Here is a 16,380-nt window from a genome sequence, read left to right as displayed (position 1 = left end):
AGGATTATTGTAATATCAATGGTTATGAGGCAGATTAAGTCCAGAGCACCTTCCAGTCTGCTATTTGCCATTGTTATGCAGTAGTGAAGGAAAACAGATGCAAACATCTGTGGAAGCTCCTCCTGAAATGAGGAGCTCCCAGTAAGAGGTTATCTTTGACCCTCCAGATGTCTACTGCTCACCCCAGTGAAACAAAGACCTCAAGAGCACACAACAGTAGAGCACAGGGAAAGACTTCTCCACTGATGACCTGTTTCTTCCTGTATTCCTTCCAGGCTGTACCAGTTGTCCAAAGCAGGGAAGCTCTGTGTCCCAGCCATGAATGTCAACGACTCGGTCACAAAGCAGAAGTTTGACAACCTGTACTGCTGCAGAGAGTCCATCCTGGATGGGTACGTACATGGCCACCAACAAAGGGCTATGCTCCGTGCTCATGTTACATTGGATCCCACAGGAAACTGGGTCCCCGGGTCTGTCCCACCTCCCACTTGCGATCATTTTAGGTCCATGAAAACAATGGGCCGTTGGAATAAGGTCCCCAAGGAAGTGGTGGGCTCCCCAATGCTGGACACTCTTAAGATTTGGCTGGACAGGGTGCTGGGACATTTTTGTCTGGAAAGGTTGGACCAGATGATCCTTGAGGTCTCTTCCAGCCTGATATTCTATGATTCTACGAGTTGATGTGTTAGAGGAGAACAAAGACCCTTTATTACCTCTTGTCCATCCTATCAAAGATGAGAACCTGGAAGGCATTTTGAAACAGCAGCTGTGTCTCTGTGGGTCAGAAGACCCTAGGACTTTTACTATTGGTTGTAAAGCTCTACAAACACACACACCACAGAAAACCAACGTTGAATCTTGTGTGTGTAAGAGAATGATCTTGCAGCAAAGGCTTTTGGTCTCTAGAAGTTCTGTGGTGATGATTTGTGCTCTCAGGGCGATATTGCCCTTTATGTAGGTGAGTCGTGTGCATTTTCCCTTCTTGGTGACTGTGGCTGGAGCTGCGTTCAAACCCTGCAGCTTCTCTGTGTGAGGACTTCGGAAGTCCTCATGTATGGCTACAATACTCCTCCCCATTCCTCTTAAACTTTGTGGCATCAGGGTAAAACCCATCTGTGTCTGAGGGGTGTGTGTGAGTCATCCAGCTCCTTCATCACAACACCTTCTTTCTCTACTTGACCCTGGTGAGGCCACATCTGGAGCACTGTGTCCAGTGCTGGGCTCCTCGGTAGAAGAAAGACAAGGGGCTACTGGAAAGGGTCCAGCAGAGGCCACAAGGATGCTCAGAGTCTCTCTTATGAGGAGAGATTGCAGGAGCTGTGCCCGGTCAGTCTGGAGAAGAGCAGCTTGAGAGGGGATCTCATCAATGCAGATCAGTAACTCAAAGGTGGTGCCAGGAGGATGGTGCCAGACTCTTCTCACTGGTGCCCAGCCACAGGATGAGGAGCAGTGGCCAACAACTGAAACACAAGTGTCACCTCAACATGAGGAAAAACTTCTGTACATTAGAGCACTGGCACAGGCTGCCATGGGGGGTTTTGGATGTCTCCTTCTCTGGAGGCATCCAAAATCCACTGGGACATGTTCCTCTGTGACCTGCTCTGGGTGGCCCTGCCTTGGCAGGGGTTTGAACTGGATGATCTCCAGAGCTCCCTTCCAACCCTAATGAACCTTCTCTTCAGCTGACCATAAATAGGTACAGAAGGTGGGAATGACAGGAATTCTGAATCCTTCATCCACCTCTCCCCTCCTTGCTCCTGCAGGATCTCCAGTCACGTGCTGTACAAGCAAGCAGAAGAGTGTTTGCTTCCCTCTGGACTCCCTTCCCCCTACAATCTCAGTGGGCAGCCCATGGGACTGGGAGCAGCTCTGCAGCAACCTGATGGTGCTGTTCTTTTCAGGCTTGGATGGAAATAAGTTGCTGACGGATACGTGGGCACCGGGAACATGATGTATCTTCTGAGACTGTCGATCTTGAAATGCAGTGCAAACTGCTTGAAGTTGTGATCTAGAGAGTGTAAATCTCATCTCAGGGATATTTTTTCCTCTCTGCCTCCCTTTATTTTCCTTGTTTTGATGGAATTGGGTGCCCATGTCCCCACCACCTCCAGCACCAAATCTTGTCAAAGCCAAGTGAGATTAGGAAGACTTATTGCTACAGTTAAGGCTATGAGATATTGCACCAAGTAGTGGTCCCAGTAGACAAGTAAGCACAGAGCAGGGACAAAGTAGTCTTTCCAGGCTGGTGTTGATGCTGCTGAGATGGACACAGAGGGAAGGTCACCTGCTCTGTGCCAAGTAGTGTGGTGCAGAGGAGGAACCCACCATGGAGAAGACAACCTGCTTCAAGAGAAAAGACTGTTTTCATGGTTTAAAGTTTAAACAAGCCTTGACCTGCACTTGTCAGCTCCTCACCAGCGCAGGGATGTCTCCTTCTGTCTAATCAAAGTCCACCTGGCAGTCTCTTGGTGTTCAGCTGGGCTCCTACTGCCTTCAATCTGGTGGCACCAGAGCTTCTCAGACACCCAGCATATGCTTCCCTGTCAATGGTAGCCTCTTCTCTAACATCTTTCTCCCAAATCTTTGTGGGATATGAAGTGCCTCACTCATCACCTCGGCTTTGAAGCAGTCTTCCTGGTAGTGGTCGTCTTGACCAGAAGAAGTGAAGAAGACTCATGTTTGTCCAGATACAGGGGCATGAACATAACCTTTAAAATGTGTGCAAGTGCCATGTGGGTTAGTGAACCAACATGTGTGCTTCTCAGGATGATCCACTGCATGTGCAGTTTCTTCTCCACATTTCCATCACGTGTTGTTCTAAAAGACTAACTTCTGGGCTCCTTGCTGAGCCCAGCAGTGATGGAATCTGGCTCTTCCCTGCCAAGATGTTGTATTATGAACAACCTGCTCTAGTGGAAGGTGTCCCTGCCCGTGGCAGGGGATTGGAACTGTATGAGCTTTAAGGTCCCTTCCAACACAAACCAGTCTGGGATTCTATAAAAGCAACTTGATGCAGTAATTCTAATTACGTAGCCCTTCCTTCTTTTTCATGCCCATGTCTCTGCTCAGTGTTACAGGATTCAAGCTGCACAAGGCAGCCTCTGTCATAGAGTCATGGAATGGTTTGGGTTGTAGGGGACCTTAAAGCTCATCCAGATCCAACCCCCTGCCACGGGCAGGGACACCTTCCACTAGAGCAGCTTGCTCCAAGCCCCTGTGTCCAACCTGGCCTTGAACACTGCCAGGGATGGGGCAGCCACAGCTTCTCTGGGCACCCTGTGCCAGCGCCTCAGCACCCTCACAGGGAAGAGCTTCTGCCTTATCTCCAACCTGAACTTGCCCTGTTTCAGTTTGAACCCATCACCCCTTGTCCTGTCCCTTCAGTCCCTGATGAAGAGTCCCTCTCCAGCATCCTTGTAACCCCCTTCAGACACTGGAAGATGGGGGTCAGCTGCCCAGTGAAGAGTTACCCCCAGCTTCTGAGCTAAAGGCACAGCTTTTAGCTCCATGTTCCACCAGATGCTCTCTGTGGCTGAAAACATGAAAATCTTGATATCTTCTTTATCCTGTTGTGATGGATGATGGACCTCAGGGGTTGAGCAGTTGTGATCTGAGCTAAGTCTGGCTCAGGCATCTAAAACTGGGCCAAGGGAAGCCTGAGCAGAGGTGCTGTGGGTTTTATCTCTCTTCTCTTGGAAATGTGAGGGAATTTCACCTTCCCTGCACTGCTAACCTATTTACTGGTGTGCTAAAAATAGCCTTCAATGTAGGGCACTCTTAGGGAGAAAGCAGAAGGAATCCGAGTGGAAGGGAGAGCTTTATTTGTGGAAAGCCCTGGGATTCGGGCAATAAATTTCCACTTTCCTGCTTCTTCTGAAGCTATTTCTGGGGGTGTTTTGAATGTAAAACAACAAAAAGAAGAAGGAAATATTTTTGGATAAGATCTTAAATATTTCTGGAGTCCAAAACAAAGGGATACAACAACAGAGGTAAATAAAATAAGGATCCAACCCCCAAATCTTCCATCTTTGTTGTGTTTCCACAATGACCAAAGGAAAAAGTCAGGTTTTAGGAGCCCTTTGGGTCGTCTCTGCACCCAGAATTGCTGTGTGTCTTCAGGGATACAGGGTACAGCTGTGGTGTTTAGGAGGAGCAAACCAGGAATCCACTGCCCTTCCCAGCCTCAGCAATGGAATAGATCGTACTGCTGGTCTTTAATGAAGTCATCTTCTTTTTCCTCAGCCTTAAGAGGACAACAGACATGATGTTTGGAGGGAAGCAAGTAGTGGTTTGTGGCTATGGAGAGGTAAGGGGATCGCAGCTTACCTTCAGGTTTTGCATGTAAAACTGGCACATCCTTTGCATGGCTTTATCCCACGGGGCTTTCCTGTCCTTGGGGCTTGTCTCTGCATCTGCAGGGACCTTCAGACCTGATGGGTTGGCCAAAACTGAAAGATTTTCCTCATTTCCTCTGTATTTCTTTAGTATTCAACAGATGACAAACCTGAATCTTAAGAGACATGAATATGGAGTATTCTGAATAGCTTTAATATGTGAATATTGGCATATCCAGATATTAATAGATCATATCTTTTATATTCTTTGTAATGTGATCTTAAGACATTTGGAGGCTGGGTTCTGCAGATGTACTGTGCAGCCACAGAGATGCATGCTGAAACGTGGTGAAGAAAGGGAAGTTAATCTTGACCTACCCGCATGCTTTCATCCCCAAACAGAATGATCCTCTCTGAAGGATGGGAATAACCACCCTTGTCAGGACCAGGTCACACCAGCTATGGTGGGCTGTGCTGTGGGAGCTGCCCTGGGCTCCTGTTTTTCCTCAAAAAGATGCAATGGGATTATTTCTTGATGTGTAATCACATTTTTGGGGAGCTCTTGGTCATTTAACCATTGCCCTCAATTCCCCTGTGAGCTTTGCTGTGTGCTGTGTAAAGGTTAAAGCTCTTTAACCCTCAGAGATTAAACCATTAAGCTTCCTAAACAGAGGAAAGGTTACAAGAGACTCAAACTTTCCCTGAGATAAGGGTAATCTCTTGTTTTCATAGTACTTTCTAGATACTAGGAAGGAAAACCAACTCCCTGGGACCAAAATCAACATCACTTTTACGTGTTTTAGTGCCTCTTATCTAAGCTGGGTCCTAAATGACTTAAAATCCATGAATTTCATGCACCCAGAAGCTGAGTATATGCAACCAGAGGATTGCAAAGGGCTCTTGGGGCTGCAGGAGACACGTGGAATTGTACATCCCCCGTGGCTATATTGATGCTCAGCATCTCCTGAGCCCTCAGCATCTCACTCTTCCTCTGTGCTCTTCTCCCTCCCCAGGTTGGAAAGGGCTGTTGTGCTGCTCTGAAGGCCATGGGCTCCATAGTGTATGTGACAGAGATCGATCCAATCTGTGCCCTCCAGGCCTGGTAAGCACTTGCACTGAGCCCAGCTGCTTTTTTAGCTTCTTTATTCCCCCAGGAAAGCTATGGCCAGAAACCACTCGGCAGTGGTCCCTACCCAGGGAGACACTGGTGGAGGGTTTGTAGCTTCTCCATACCCTTGGAGGGACCCACAGCTCTGTCCTATAGCAGAAAAGAGTTCCTGCACTAAAGCCTCACCCAGTTTATCTGTATCCCATGTGCCAACTTGCATGATCATTCATCTACAGTGGCCAAGAGTTTAATGATAATGGCTTGAAAGAGTTTAATGATAATGGCTTGAAAGGATGTTGGGAGTGAACTGCAACCTTTGGAGTGCAAACTCAGGCTTTACTGGGCTGTGCACACCTCACCCGAGGGATATTTGGGGTTCTGTGATCACCCACCCCTCACAAACCTCTCCTTGCTAACACTGGTACCCTGACACAGGGCTGAAAGCACGTGGCTGCCCCCTCACATGGGCACACTGTGGTTATACCCAACCTCATTTCTTCCAGGTAAAGGTTGTTCTGGTGCAGAGATACTGCTTCTGCAGCTCAAGGTGTGAAATGGGACATGAAAGCAGAGTCCCAAAACCACACAGAGCGTTATTAAACCTTCATCCTCTTCCTCACAGCCAGCTTTCAAAGGCCTGTCACAGTGAAGAAACTCATGAGCAGACTTGATCAACTTCCAGTTTGCTTTGTGACCTCCACAACTGGACCCAAAGCTTTCATGGTGACTTTGGTGGTTGCAACAACCCCAGCCCTGCCTCTGCCCAAGGCAGCACCATGTGGCCCTGCTCATAAGGATTGTACAGTGGGAGGGAGGAAAAACACAATAAATTGGACATAAATAAAGCAGGAAAAATAACTCCTTTTATAGCACCTACAATTCTGCAGCTTGTGAGAGCCACAGAAATCAGTTCTCAGGAGCAATGTTAACAAATCCTAAGAAACACCCCTCCTGCCCTTGTTATGTGCTGAGCACACCTTGCTGGGTGAAGTCAGGGGAGACCTGCTGAGCACTCAGCACATCTAAAGATGCTGTAAGTGCCTAAATCTGGATTGCAGCGTGGATGACAGACATCTGTGGGCTGGGGCTGTTTGGGTTTTATGTTTCTGAAAATGCTCTAAATTCACATCAGAAAGGCTCCTGCAGCAGGAGGGGGATCTGCAGCTTCTGAATGTACTTTGCAGCATTGAAAAAGCCATCTTGATGGAAAATCTTTCTTTGCAGATGTGGGGGCCTGGACAGAAAATGTGAAATCCCCCAAATCTCTTTTCACTTCTCCCCACAGAAGTCCCAAATCCTCCAAAACCCCTCCTAATGCTGTGGGGGATGTGACTCTTCAAGTTCTGCCTTGCTGTTTGTGGCATTAGAAAGTTCAAGCAAGTAACTAAGAATCACTTAATGGGGCGTTTTTCTATTTTGGGCATGGTTTTGCTGCTTCTCAGTCTACTTTTTCCTCCTTCTTCTCCTAGCATGGATGGATTCCGGCTGGTGAAGCTCAATGAGGTCATCAGACAGGTTGACATCGTCATCACCTGCACAGGTACGTGGTCCCCAGCTCTGGGGATGGGTCCTCAGGGATGCACACCCATAATTGGGTCCCATCTTTTTCCAAAGGAAAAGGCGGAAGGATGGGGGAGGCAAACGGTGTTTGTTATGGGTTTTGCTGTCTGGCAGGCAACAAGAACGTGGTGACCAGGGAACACTTGGATCGGATGAAGAACAGTTGCATCGTCTGCAACATGGGGCACTCCAACACTGAGATCGATGTGGTGAGTGCAGGAACGTGCCTTGGGTGTGATAGAGTCACACAGTGGTTTGGGTTGGAAGGGAACTCAAAGCTCATCCAGTTCCAGCCCTCTGCCACAGGCAGGGACACCTTCCACTAGAGCAGGTTGCTCCAAGCCCCTGTGTCCAACCTGGCCTTGAACACTGCCAGGGATGGGGCAGCCACAGCTTCTCTGGGCACCCTGTGCCAGCGCCTCAGCACCCTCACAGGGAAGAACTTCTGCCTAAGAGCTCATCTCAATCTCCCCTTCAGCAGCTCTGTCTGACCTGGGCTGCCTTAGCAAGCACCTGGGGGGAGACCAAATAACGCAGTGCCCCTCTGTCTCAGTGGACATTGTCAGGCATGTCTCTGTCATTCCTGCAATCCCAAAGCATGCCAGTGAGACAGAAAAACTGCTCCAGCCTCCAGCATAGTGTTTGGTGTCCACCAGCATTATTACTTCCCCTTGGGAGTCAGTGGATTGCCCTCTCCAGCCCAGTCCAACCCAACCAAGAGTTCAACTTGGTGCAGAACAACAGCTTATGCTTTATGCTGCTATAGAGCAGCACCAAAAACTGCTCCTCTGTGCTTCGACATGAGTAGAAAAACAAGAGAATCTTGTGTCAAGGTCAGTGGAGAATCACTTGACCAGATCCATGGGTTTAAAGCCATTTAAAGAAGTGATCCCAGCCATGCAGAGTTGGTGACTGAATCCTCTTCAGCCAGAAGACCTTGAACCACAATAGTTGATGCTGGAGCTTTGATGTATTGTAATCATAAAAATAGTTCCAGGCTATGATTCATAAAGGTTTTGTTGGTCTGGGACTGTGACCAGATCCAAAGGAAGACACAAGCCCAGGAACATGTTGGACACTGCTGGAGGGAGTCCAGAGGAGGCCATGGAGATGCTGCGAGGGCTGGAGCAGCTCTGCTCTGGAGCCAGGCTGAGAGAGCTGGGCTGGTTCAGCCTGGAGAAGAGAAGGCTCCTGAAGGGGAGACCTGAGAGCAGCTCCAGTGCCTAAAGGGGCTCCAGGAAACCTGGAGAGGGGCTTTGGACAAGGGCCTGTAGGGACAGGACAAGGGGAATGGCTTTAACCTGCCAGAGGGGAGACTGAGATGAGCTCTTAGGCAGAAGCTCTTCCCTGTGAGGGTGCTGAGGCGCTGGCCCAGGGTGCCCAGAGAAGCTGTGGCTGCCCCATCCCTGGCAGTGTTCAAGGCCAGGTTGGACACAGGGGCTTGGAGCAACCTGCTCCAGTGGAAGGTGTCCCTGCCTGTGGCGGGGGTTGGAACTGGAGGAGCTTTAAGCTCCCTTCCAACACAAACCATCCCACGATTCTATGATGATGTCAGTGAGAGTGCTTCCTCTTTTCATTCCCATTATGTAGCTCTTGGTTTATGGTCTTTTACCAGTGCTTTAACTACTTTAACATCATGTTTCAGGCCAGCCTGCGCACACCTGAGCTGACATGGGAGAGGGTGAGGTCCCAGGTGGACCATGTCATCTGGCCAGATGGGAAGAGAATAGTCCTTCTGGCAGAGGTGAGTTGAGGTTGAAGGAGAAGGAACTGCAGCCTGTTCTCTGCTTGTGGAGGAAGAAACCAAGGGCTGGATGAGCGATGGAACTGAAGAGGATCCAGACATCACCTCCTTGGGCCTCAGCAGCTCAGGAGTGTCTGGTTGAAGGGCTTGGTGTAGCCCTGGTTTGGTTCATGAGTTCCTGGAACACCAAAAAGCTCCTGTGTTTTCCTTTATCCCACTCCAGAGTGTCTCCCACAGGGTATTTTATCAGATTTCTCACTTCTAAATAGTTTTATTGAGTTATAAAACTAACCAACATCTTGGGCTTCGAGTGCATGTGATAAAGGAACACACTTCACTTGTGGGTTTTGTATCTTCTAGTGGTTCTTGTACCTTCTCAAGGGTTGTGAACTGGTTTTGGTGCCACATTGAGATAACACCAGTCTTTGCTTCCCAGGGCCGCCTGCTGAACCTGAGCTGCTCCACTGTCCCCACCTTTGTCCTGTCCATCACTGCCACCACGCAGGCGAGTAGGGTTTGGGCTGAGCCTAAAGCTCCATAGTGGGCAGCAGTCACTTACCTCAGTGTCTTCCCGTCCAGGCCTTGGCTTTGATAGAGCTGTACAACGCTCCCGAAGGCCGCTACAAGCAAGATGTGTACCTGCTGCCTAAGAAGATGGGTAAAAATGCCCTCTTTGTCTTCTCTTCTTTGGTGTTGAGATTGAACAGAAGGGAGGCTTTGCTGGGCTGGGTTGGGGACAAGGGGGCATTGCAGCCTCCTGGGCTCTGCCATGCTCAGGGACTTCCAGCAAGTTCTTCCCACTGGGTCTGGGCTCTCCAATAGATTGGATGTGTTGTTCCTCCATCCCAGCTGGGGAAAACAGGCTGAAGCACTTGGCTGACCACAGGAGTCTGTCCGTGCTGATGCAGGGCTTCTGCCAGCAGAGCTGCCTCTGTTGGCTCTGAAGACATCCCTGACCAGCAGCTCTGCCAGCAGAACCCCCTTCCTGGGGACACAGGCTGCAATGGCCACTGTTTTTGCTGCAAACCTGAGACTTATTGGTGTTAATTGTATTTTTTGAGATAAAGTGCAGCTTATCCCTAGCTTGGGTGGTAGATGTCACCTACCAGGAATGTCCACTGGCTCCTGGACACAGCAGCAGATCCAGGACCCCTCCTAGAAGGGTATTTCAGAGGAAGGTTTACCCCAAACACATGAGAGACTTTGGTTTTCCCCACTCAGGGTGAAATCAGTTCAGCAGCAAAGACATGAGGAGTGATGCACAGGAGGACCTGCTGCACAGAGGAGACTCGTTGCCTTCTCCTCACCCATACTAATGAGCCTTGCAATCATTCCAGATGAGTACGTGGCAAGCCTCCACCTCCCAACGTTCGATGCCCACCTGACAGAGCTCACGGATGAACAAGCAAAATACCTGGGGCTGAATAAGAACGGGCCTTTCAAACCAAACTACTACAGGTGCTGCACTTCACCCTCTCCCCTTCTTCTGCCAGGAGGTGGGGTACACAGTAGGGGTGCTGAGGGGATGGGGTTTAATCCCACTGGGAAGATACCATGGGTGTCCTGCTCATTCCCATCACCACGTGGAAAGTGGCCAGAGTGTTTGGAGCTGTGCCACAGAGCACTTGGCAGGACATGAGCCCTTTGTACGTGGCAGCAGCTGTCACCGGAGGTGGCAAATGGCAGAGATGCCACCCCCAACTCAGATGACAGCTTTATTTTTAACGGGTGATGAAGGACGAGGTGGCTCCAAGGCCCCGGAGCTGCTGGGACGGGCTCAGCTCCATGGTTCTCATCCCTCAGCACGGTCTGATCCCAAAACCCAACACTAATTCCCAGTCCGAGCCCCTGGATCACTTCCCTTTCCAGGCTTGTTTGTAGCCAGCACCCCAAAGCATTTTTTATCATGAAAATGAATTTGCACAAACACACATGAGCTTGTTGGGGGTTGAAGCCCAGATCCTTTCGCAACCTGCTTTAATGGAAGGTGTCCCTGCCTTGGTGGCAGGGGGTTGGAACTGGATGAGCTGGATGAGCAGATGGAACTGGATGAGCTTTAAGGTCCTTTCCGACCCCACTCCATGATTCTATGATCCATTTCTTGCGGGAAAAGGTATTTTCTTGGTGTGCAGATTCTTCAGCACTCACATGAGAGCTCAAATTTGGGGGTGCAGTGGGATTTGCCAGATCCTGAGCTTTATTTCTTGTTCTTGCCCTGTGTTATGTGCAATCACCATTCCTGTGGAGGAGTCTCCTCCAGTTCCATTCTCATTGCCCGGTTTCAGTGCCTGGCTGTAGTTACAACCCTGTGGGGAGGGTGGTTCATCCCACATGTGGAGAAGTGGGTATAAGTCAAGGGTCATAGCAAATTCCCTGCACTGAGGAAGAGCCACGATGACTCAAACATCCTCCCGTGCGCCATGGGGTGGAGATGTACTCAGACAGCTTCAGCTTGGTGTCCTGCAGGAACTGAAGCCTCCAGCTACAAAAAGGAGACTCAAGTTTTCCCAAGTTTGCTATTTTGATGTGTAAATATCAGGGAATCCCAGACTGGTTTGGATTGAAAGGGACCTTAAAGCTCATCCAGTTCGAGGCTGCTCCAAGCCCCTGTGTCCAGCCTGGCCTTGAACACTGCCAGGGATGGGGCAGCCACAGCTTCTCTGGGCACCCTGTGCCAGCGCCTCAGCACCCTCACAGGGAAGAGCTTCTGCCTAAGAGCTCATCTCAATCTCCCCTCTGGCAGGTTAAAGCCATTCCCCTTGTCCTGTCCCTACAGGCCCTTGTCCAAAGCCCCTCTCCAGCTTTCCTGGAGCCCCTTTAGGCACTGGAGCTGCTCTCAGGTCTCCCCTTCAGGAGCCTTCTCTTCTCCAGGCTGACCCAGCCCAGCTCTCTCAGCCTGTCCCTATAATGTGATATTTATAGGGTGGGAGATAAAGACCATGTAATTTTCTAAGTCATTTCCTTCCTTGGTGTCTACCCCTCCAAGAACATGCTGTGTCAGTGCTGGGGCAGCTCTGTGTCTCTTCCACAGCACCTCCCAAAAACCTCTTTTTCCCTTCTCTTCCCCAGATACTAAGTTCCTGCCGCTGTATCCCGGAGAATTGTGAGGAACAAGACCCCAGGTCTTTTCTCAACTACTGTACAGGATTAAACAGCTCAAGCTCCCTAAGCTAGAGCCGGGCTTGCTCTCGTAGTAGACAGTGTGTTAGGTTATTTATTTATTGAATAGAACACTCTCCATGCGGGCTCTGCCGCCGGTGCTCGCTCTGCCGCGGCACTGAGGGAGACGCTGGATTGCTTTCCATTTCTTTCATTTTACTCTTCGGGTTGTTCTTTTCGGGGCTGAGAGGATGAGGAAGGAGGTGAGGAAGAAGCTGTTGCAATGGGATGGCTGTGATAGACTTGGAACAGCCTGTACGCACCCTTCATCTGACGCATACAACAGGAGCCGTGGGATCCCACTTGGAAGTTGTCGCTTGCGGGTTCCTTCACATCCCAATGCTTCTTCCAGGATCCCACCAGCCAGGAGAGTTGGATGGAGGGGGGCTGGGTTTGTGTTTCTCATGCCAACACAGCTAAATCCATGCTCCAAGTGCTGCCGACCAGCCGGGTGCCACCTCACTGGAGGAACCTCTCATAGTTCTCCTGAACTTCCCAAGGGATGGTTCCATCAGCGAGTGGATGAACTTCGCCTTAGCACTGCTGAAAGCTGTATCGAAGGGTCTGGTTGTTAGTGTCAGCCCATAGCAGGAGCCGGGAGGACAGGAGCGGTGCCTGCTCGGAGGTAGATATGGTGATGGTGGGGTAGGACCCACCACTTCTCCCTCCGTCCCAGCTCCACAGTGTTTTCCTGCTGCTCACGTTACCAGTGCCAACCTCCCATGGTTCAACCAAAGTCATGATCCTGGTGAGGCTACAGGGCGCTGGTGGAAAAGCCCTGGATCCTCACCAACAAATGCTGCTCACGTGTCGGGGAGCTCTTCCCAACCCAAGCAGAGCTCGTCGGCCATCCTGCTGGGAGGACCCGTGTCCATGTGAGGTCTTTCTCCAGCTGAATTTCAGCCCTTAGTGGGAATCTTAGGAGTTTATTTTCCAGTCATATTTGTAGGATAAAATCTGGAACCCCCCTTTGAGTGTATGAGATGAACACCAGATTAACCCCACACTGATCTTCTGCCTGGGGAAGGGTTCAGCATCACTAAGCCCCTTCCGTTGACTCAACTCTTGATGCATCAGACCCAATGTAGAACAGATCTGCCAGACTTACCTGGTTTAGCCCAGGATGCCCCACTGGAACACTTCCCAAGGTGACTTTCCAAGTCTCTGTGTCTCATCAGAGTCACTTTAATGGTTCACATGGAGAACATGGTCCTTCTAAAATAGAATCACCCAACCCCCGTGAGCACAAAAGCCTTTATCCTGTGGTGGCTGCTTTGGTACCCGAGTCCCTCATCAGCTGCAGGTTCTTGTTTTGTCTTCATGGACTTTGCCATCATGGAAAATCTCTTTAGTGGCAGCTTGTTCACGCACAACAAAGGAAAACTGTGGAATTATGGTCTTGGAAGCCAAGTCCTCACAGCTCTTGCTGCTGAGGGCTGGAGTCAGCTTGACTGGAAGCTGCTCATCTTCACAACAAAATGTTCTCATCTGGTCACTCCTTCCAAGTTTCTCTTTGAAATTTCTCAAAGCCTGAAAGGAAACCCTTGTGAAGACCTCCGAAAGACCTTAGGGCGTTGGGAAGACCTTAGGGCTTTGAGAAAGTGAGACCTTGAGAAGACCTTGAGATCTCAAGAAGGCCTTAAGGCTTTCAGGATTTGGTAGGGCTTTCAGAAGGCTTTGAGAAGGCTTTAGGGCTTCAAGAAGACTTCATCATCCATCACTAACCACAAACCTGAAATAATCTCTCCTCATTCATGAATTTCACCCAGATCCTGAGATTTTGGGGTGAGTCCTGGAGCTATTGGAGATGCTGCTGGATGACCTCTGTCTGCACCAGCTACTGAACCTGGGGTTCCTGTTGTGCTCCACAGCGTGAAATTCCACTCCTGGTCGAGGTAAAACACGGTTGTGGGATCCCCTGGAGCAGAGCAGCCTTTGGAAAACAGGCTCATCCCAACCACAGCCACTCCTGGCCCCGGGAACATCCCTTTGCAGCCACAGGACCCTTTGGAACTGCTCACTCAGCTGCTTGACCTGCCCTGTGCCCGTCGCTTGTGCAGCATTCGCTGGTGCTGACCCATCCGTGAAGTCCTTCATGCCCATTTTAATCCCAGTTTATCTTCCAGGTAGCTGATAGGAGGAAAAGGAAATCATCAGAAGAATAAGAAGCTCCCAAGTGGCTTTTCCCACCTCGATTTCGAACGCTCTTCTCCATGTCCTGCTTCTTCTGTAAGCTGTTGGGCTTGCTTGGCTTATTCCTGATCAATCTGGAATCAGATTCCGTGATCATCTCGAAATTAAATGTGTTGGGGTTGGGTTGGGGAGGTGTTTTTTTTTTTTAATGTAACATGTTTTTAAAGAAATAGGAATTTAAAAAAAAAAGATTTAGGCAACACCAGCAAAATTGCGTAAGGGAACAGTTCTGAACATGGGAAACAGTGAGACCGAAGCCGTCATCGGCGAGACGACACCTTTGCCAGTGTAACATGTTCAAAGGATGTTTTAATTATTCATGTCTGAGTGATTGTATTAGATCAGCAATAAACTGTAATCCCAAACCACCAATAAAACATTGGGAAACTCAGAGGCTCCATGGGGTCTTTGCGTAGAGCTATGGAATGATTTGGGTTGAGAGGGACCTTAAAGCTCCTCCAGTTCCAACCCCTCCCACGGACAGGGACACCTTCCACTAGAGCAGGTTGCTCCAAGCCCCTGTGTCCAACCTGGCCTTGAACACTGCCAGGGATGGGGCAGCCACAGCTTCTCTGGGCACCCTGGGCCAGCGCCTCAGCACCCTCACAGGGAAGAGCTTCTGCCTAAGAGCTCATCTCAGTCTCCTCTCTGGCAGGTTAAAGCCATTCCCCTTGTCCTGTCCCTACAGGCCCTTGTCCAAAGCCCCTCTCCAGGTTTCCTGTAGCCCCTTTAGGCACTGGAGCTGCTCTCAGGTCTCCCCTTCAGGAGCCTTCTCTTCTCCAGGCTGACCCAGCCCAGCTCTCTCAGCCTGGCTCCAGAGCAGAGCTGCTCCAGCCCTCGCAGCATCTCTGTGGCCTCCTGTGGCCTCACTCCAACAGCTCCACGTCCCTCTTGTGCTGCTGCCCCAGAGCTGGGTCAGGACTGCAGGGGGGGTCTCCCCTTCACGTAGCAGAGGGGGGTTTTGGGGAACTGAGGGGTCAGAGATGCTGCTGCCCTGGGGTGGGGATGGGGACGTTGTCCCTAAACCTGGCGCTGTATCCCGGAGCTCCCACTGCTGCCATGTGAATTCATCTGGGAACGCTCCTCTTGGGGGCTGCGTGTCCTTGGAGCTGTTTGGGCTCCGGGCGGCTCTTTGAGCTCTTGTTGCCGATTTGTCCTTGGGGAAAGTGGGATGAGCGGGGATGGGAAACCATCCCGTTATCTCCCCTGCTCCTGACGCGGCTCCTCGCTGGGTGTTGGGAGGCAAACAGCCCAAACACTTTGTCCAGTGGCTGTGAAGGACACGAGTGAACCGAGCTGGGGTGTCCAGCCCCCCCCCCCAGCCACACAGTGACCCCCAAAGCAGCTGCTCCCCTGTATGGGGTGGAGAGGGAGGATCGGGGGGATGGGGACTCCCAATTTCTCCCACTCTCCAGTTTCCAGGCCCCCAGGAGCTGCTTTTAACCAGGATTTGGACAAACCAACTCAATGGGTGATGCTGGGCACCCCCTGATGCCAGCAGGACCCCCTGATGTGCCCCATGGGCAGCTCTTACATCCATCACCCCCATAATCCCCAACCCATCACCCCTAGGGACACCCCTCACCCTCCATGGGACCCCCCTGTTTCCATCATCCCTAAGGACACCCCATAACCCCCCTTTGTTGCATTTCTTGCTCCCAGCACCCCCAGGGACACCCCATCACCACTGAGACACCTCATGGACCCCCCAAAACCTGTCACTCCCACGTGCACCCCACATTCCCACCCCAAGCTCCCCCTGTTACCAGCACCCCCCATCCCGAGGGTACCCCAACAGCCCCCGAGTCACCCCGAGCCCCCGCCCCGCACCCCATGGGCCCGCACCCCCAGGCCCTTCTGGCCCCGCCCCTCGCCCAATGGCGAGCCGGGGGTGTGTCCTCCGGCCCCGCCCCCTGTTGCTGCAGACCAATGAGCGCGGCGGGGGGGGCGTGGCCGGGGCTCGGGGTTCCGTCCCCCACGTGCTCGGCCGCGCTGCGGCGGGGCGCGGCGGATGGAGGCGGCGGGAGGCACGGCCCCGGCCCCGGCCCCGGGCAGGGCTCTGCCGGCCCAGCCCCAGCCCCAGCCCCAGCCCCAACCCCAGCCTCATCCCAAGAGCCGGGACCTCTTCAGGAGCCAGCGCAAGGAGTCCGAGGTAAGGGCTGGAGGCGGCGGTGCCACCCCCTGGGGTCCTGGCGGCCGCTGATCGGGCGGGGGGGGGACACCCCGATGGGGTGCGGGGGGTCCCTGCTCAATGCTCGGGTCCCTGCCCCGGGTTTGGGGTC

General features: G+C 51.5%; 1 protein-coding gene across 1 annotated transcript in view; it reads left to right on the top strand.

Annotated features, from left to right (window-relative positions):
• The window catches only part of AHCYL2 (adenosylhomocysteinase like 2), a gene marked incomplete at its 5' end in the record, with an annotated part of 78,512 nt that extends 64,023 nt beyond the window's left edge, over positions 1-14,489 (top strand). Inside the window, 10 exons of the mRNA XM_080636205.1 lie at positions 276-392; positions 4,243-4,306; positions 5,348-5,436; positions 6,912-6,982; positions 7,117-7,211; positions 8,648-8,746; positions 9,183-9,251; positions 9,326-9,404; positions 10,084-10,204; positions 11,816-14,489. Coding sequence (XP_080492331.1) covers positions 276-392; positions 4,243-4,306; positions 5,348-5,436; positions 6,912-6,982; positions 7,117-7,211; positions 8,648-8,746; positions 9,183-9,251; positions 9,326-9,404; positions 10,084-10,204; positions 11,816-11,822 — 811 coding nt within the window. The 3' untranslated portion in view covers positions 11,823-14,489. The remainder of the gene's footprint in view (positions 1-275; positions 393-4,242; positions 4,307-5,347; positions 5,437-6,911; positions 6,983-7,116; positions 7,212-8,647; positions 8,747-9,182; positions 9,252-9,325; positions 9,405-10,083; positions 10,205-11,815) is intronic.
• Positions 14,490-16,380: the final 1,891 nt, after the last annotated feature.

Source organism: Psittacula echo (genome assembly GCF_963264785.1).
Source record: "Psittacula echo genome assembly, chromosome: 1".
Taxonomy (NCBI): Eukaryota; Metazoa; Chordata; class Aves; order Psittaciformes; family Psittacidae; genus Psittacula; species Psittacula echo.
The sequence above is the reverse complement of the archived record's forward strand: the minus strand, read 5'-3'. Positions and strand labels throughout refer to the sequence as shown.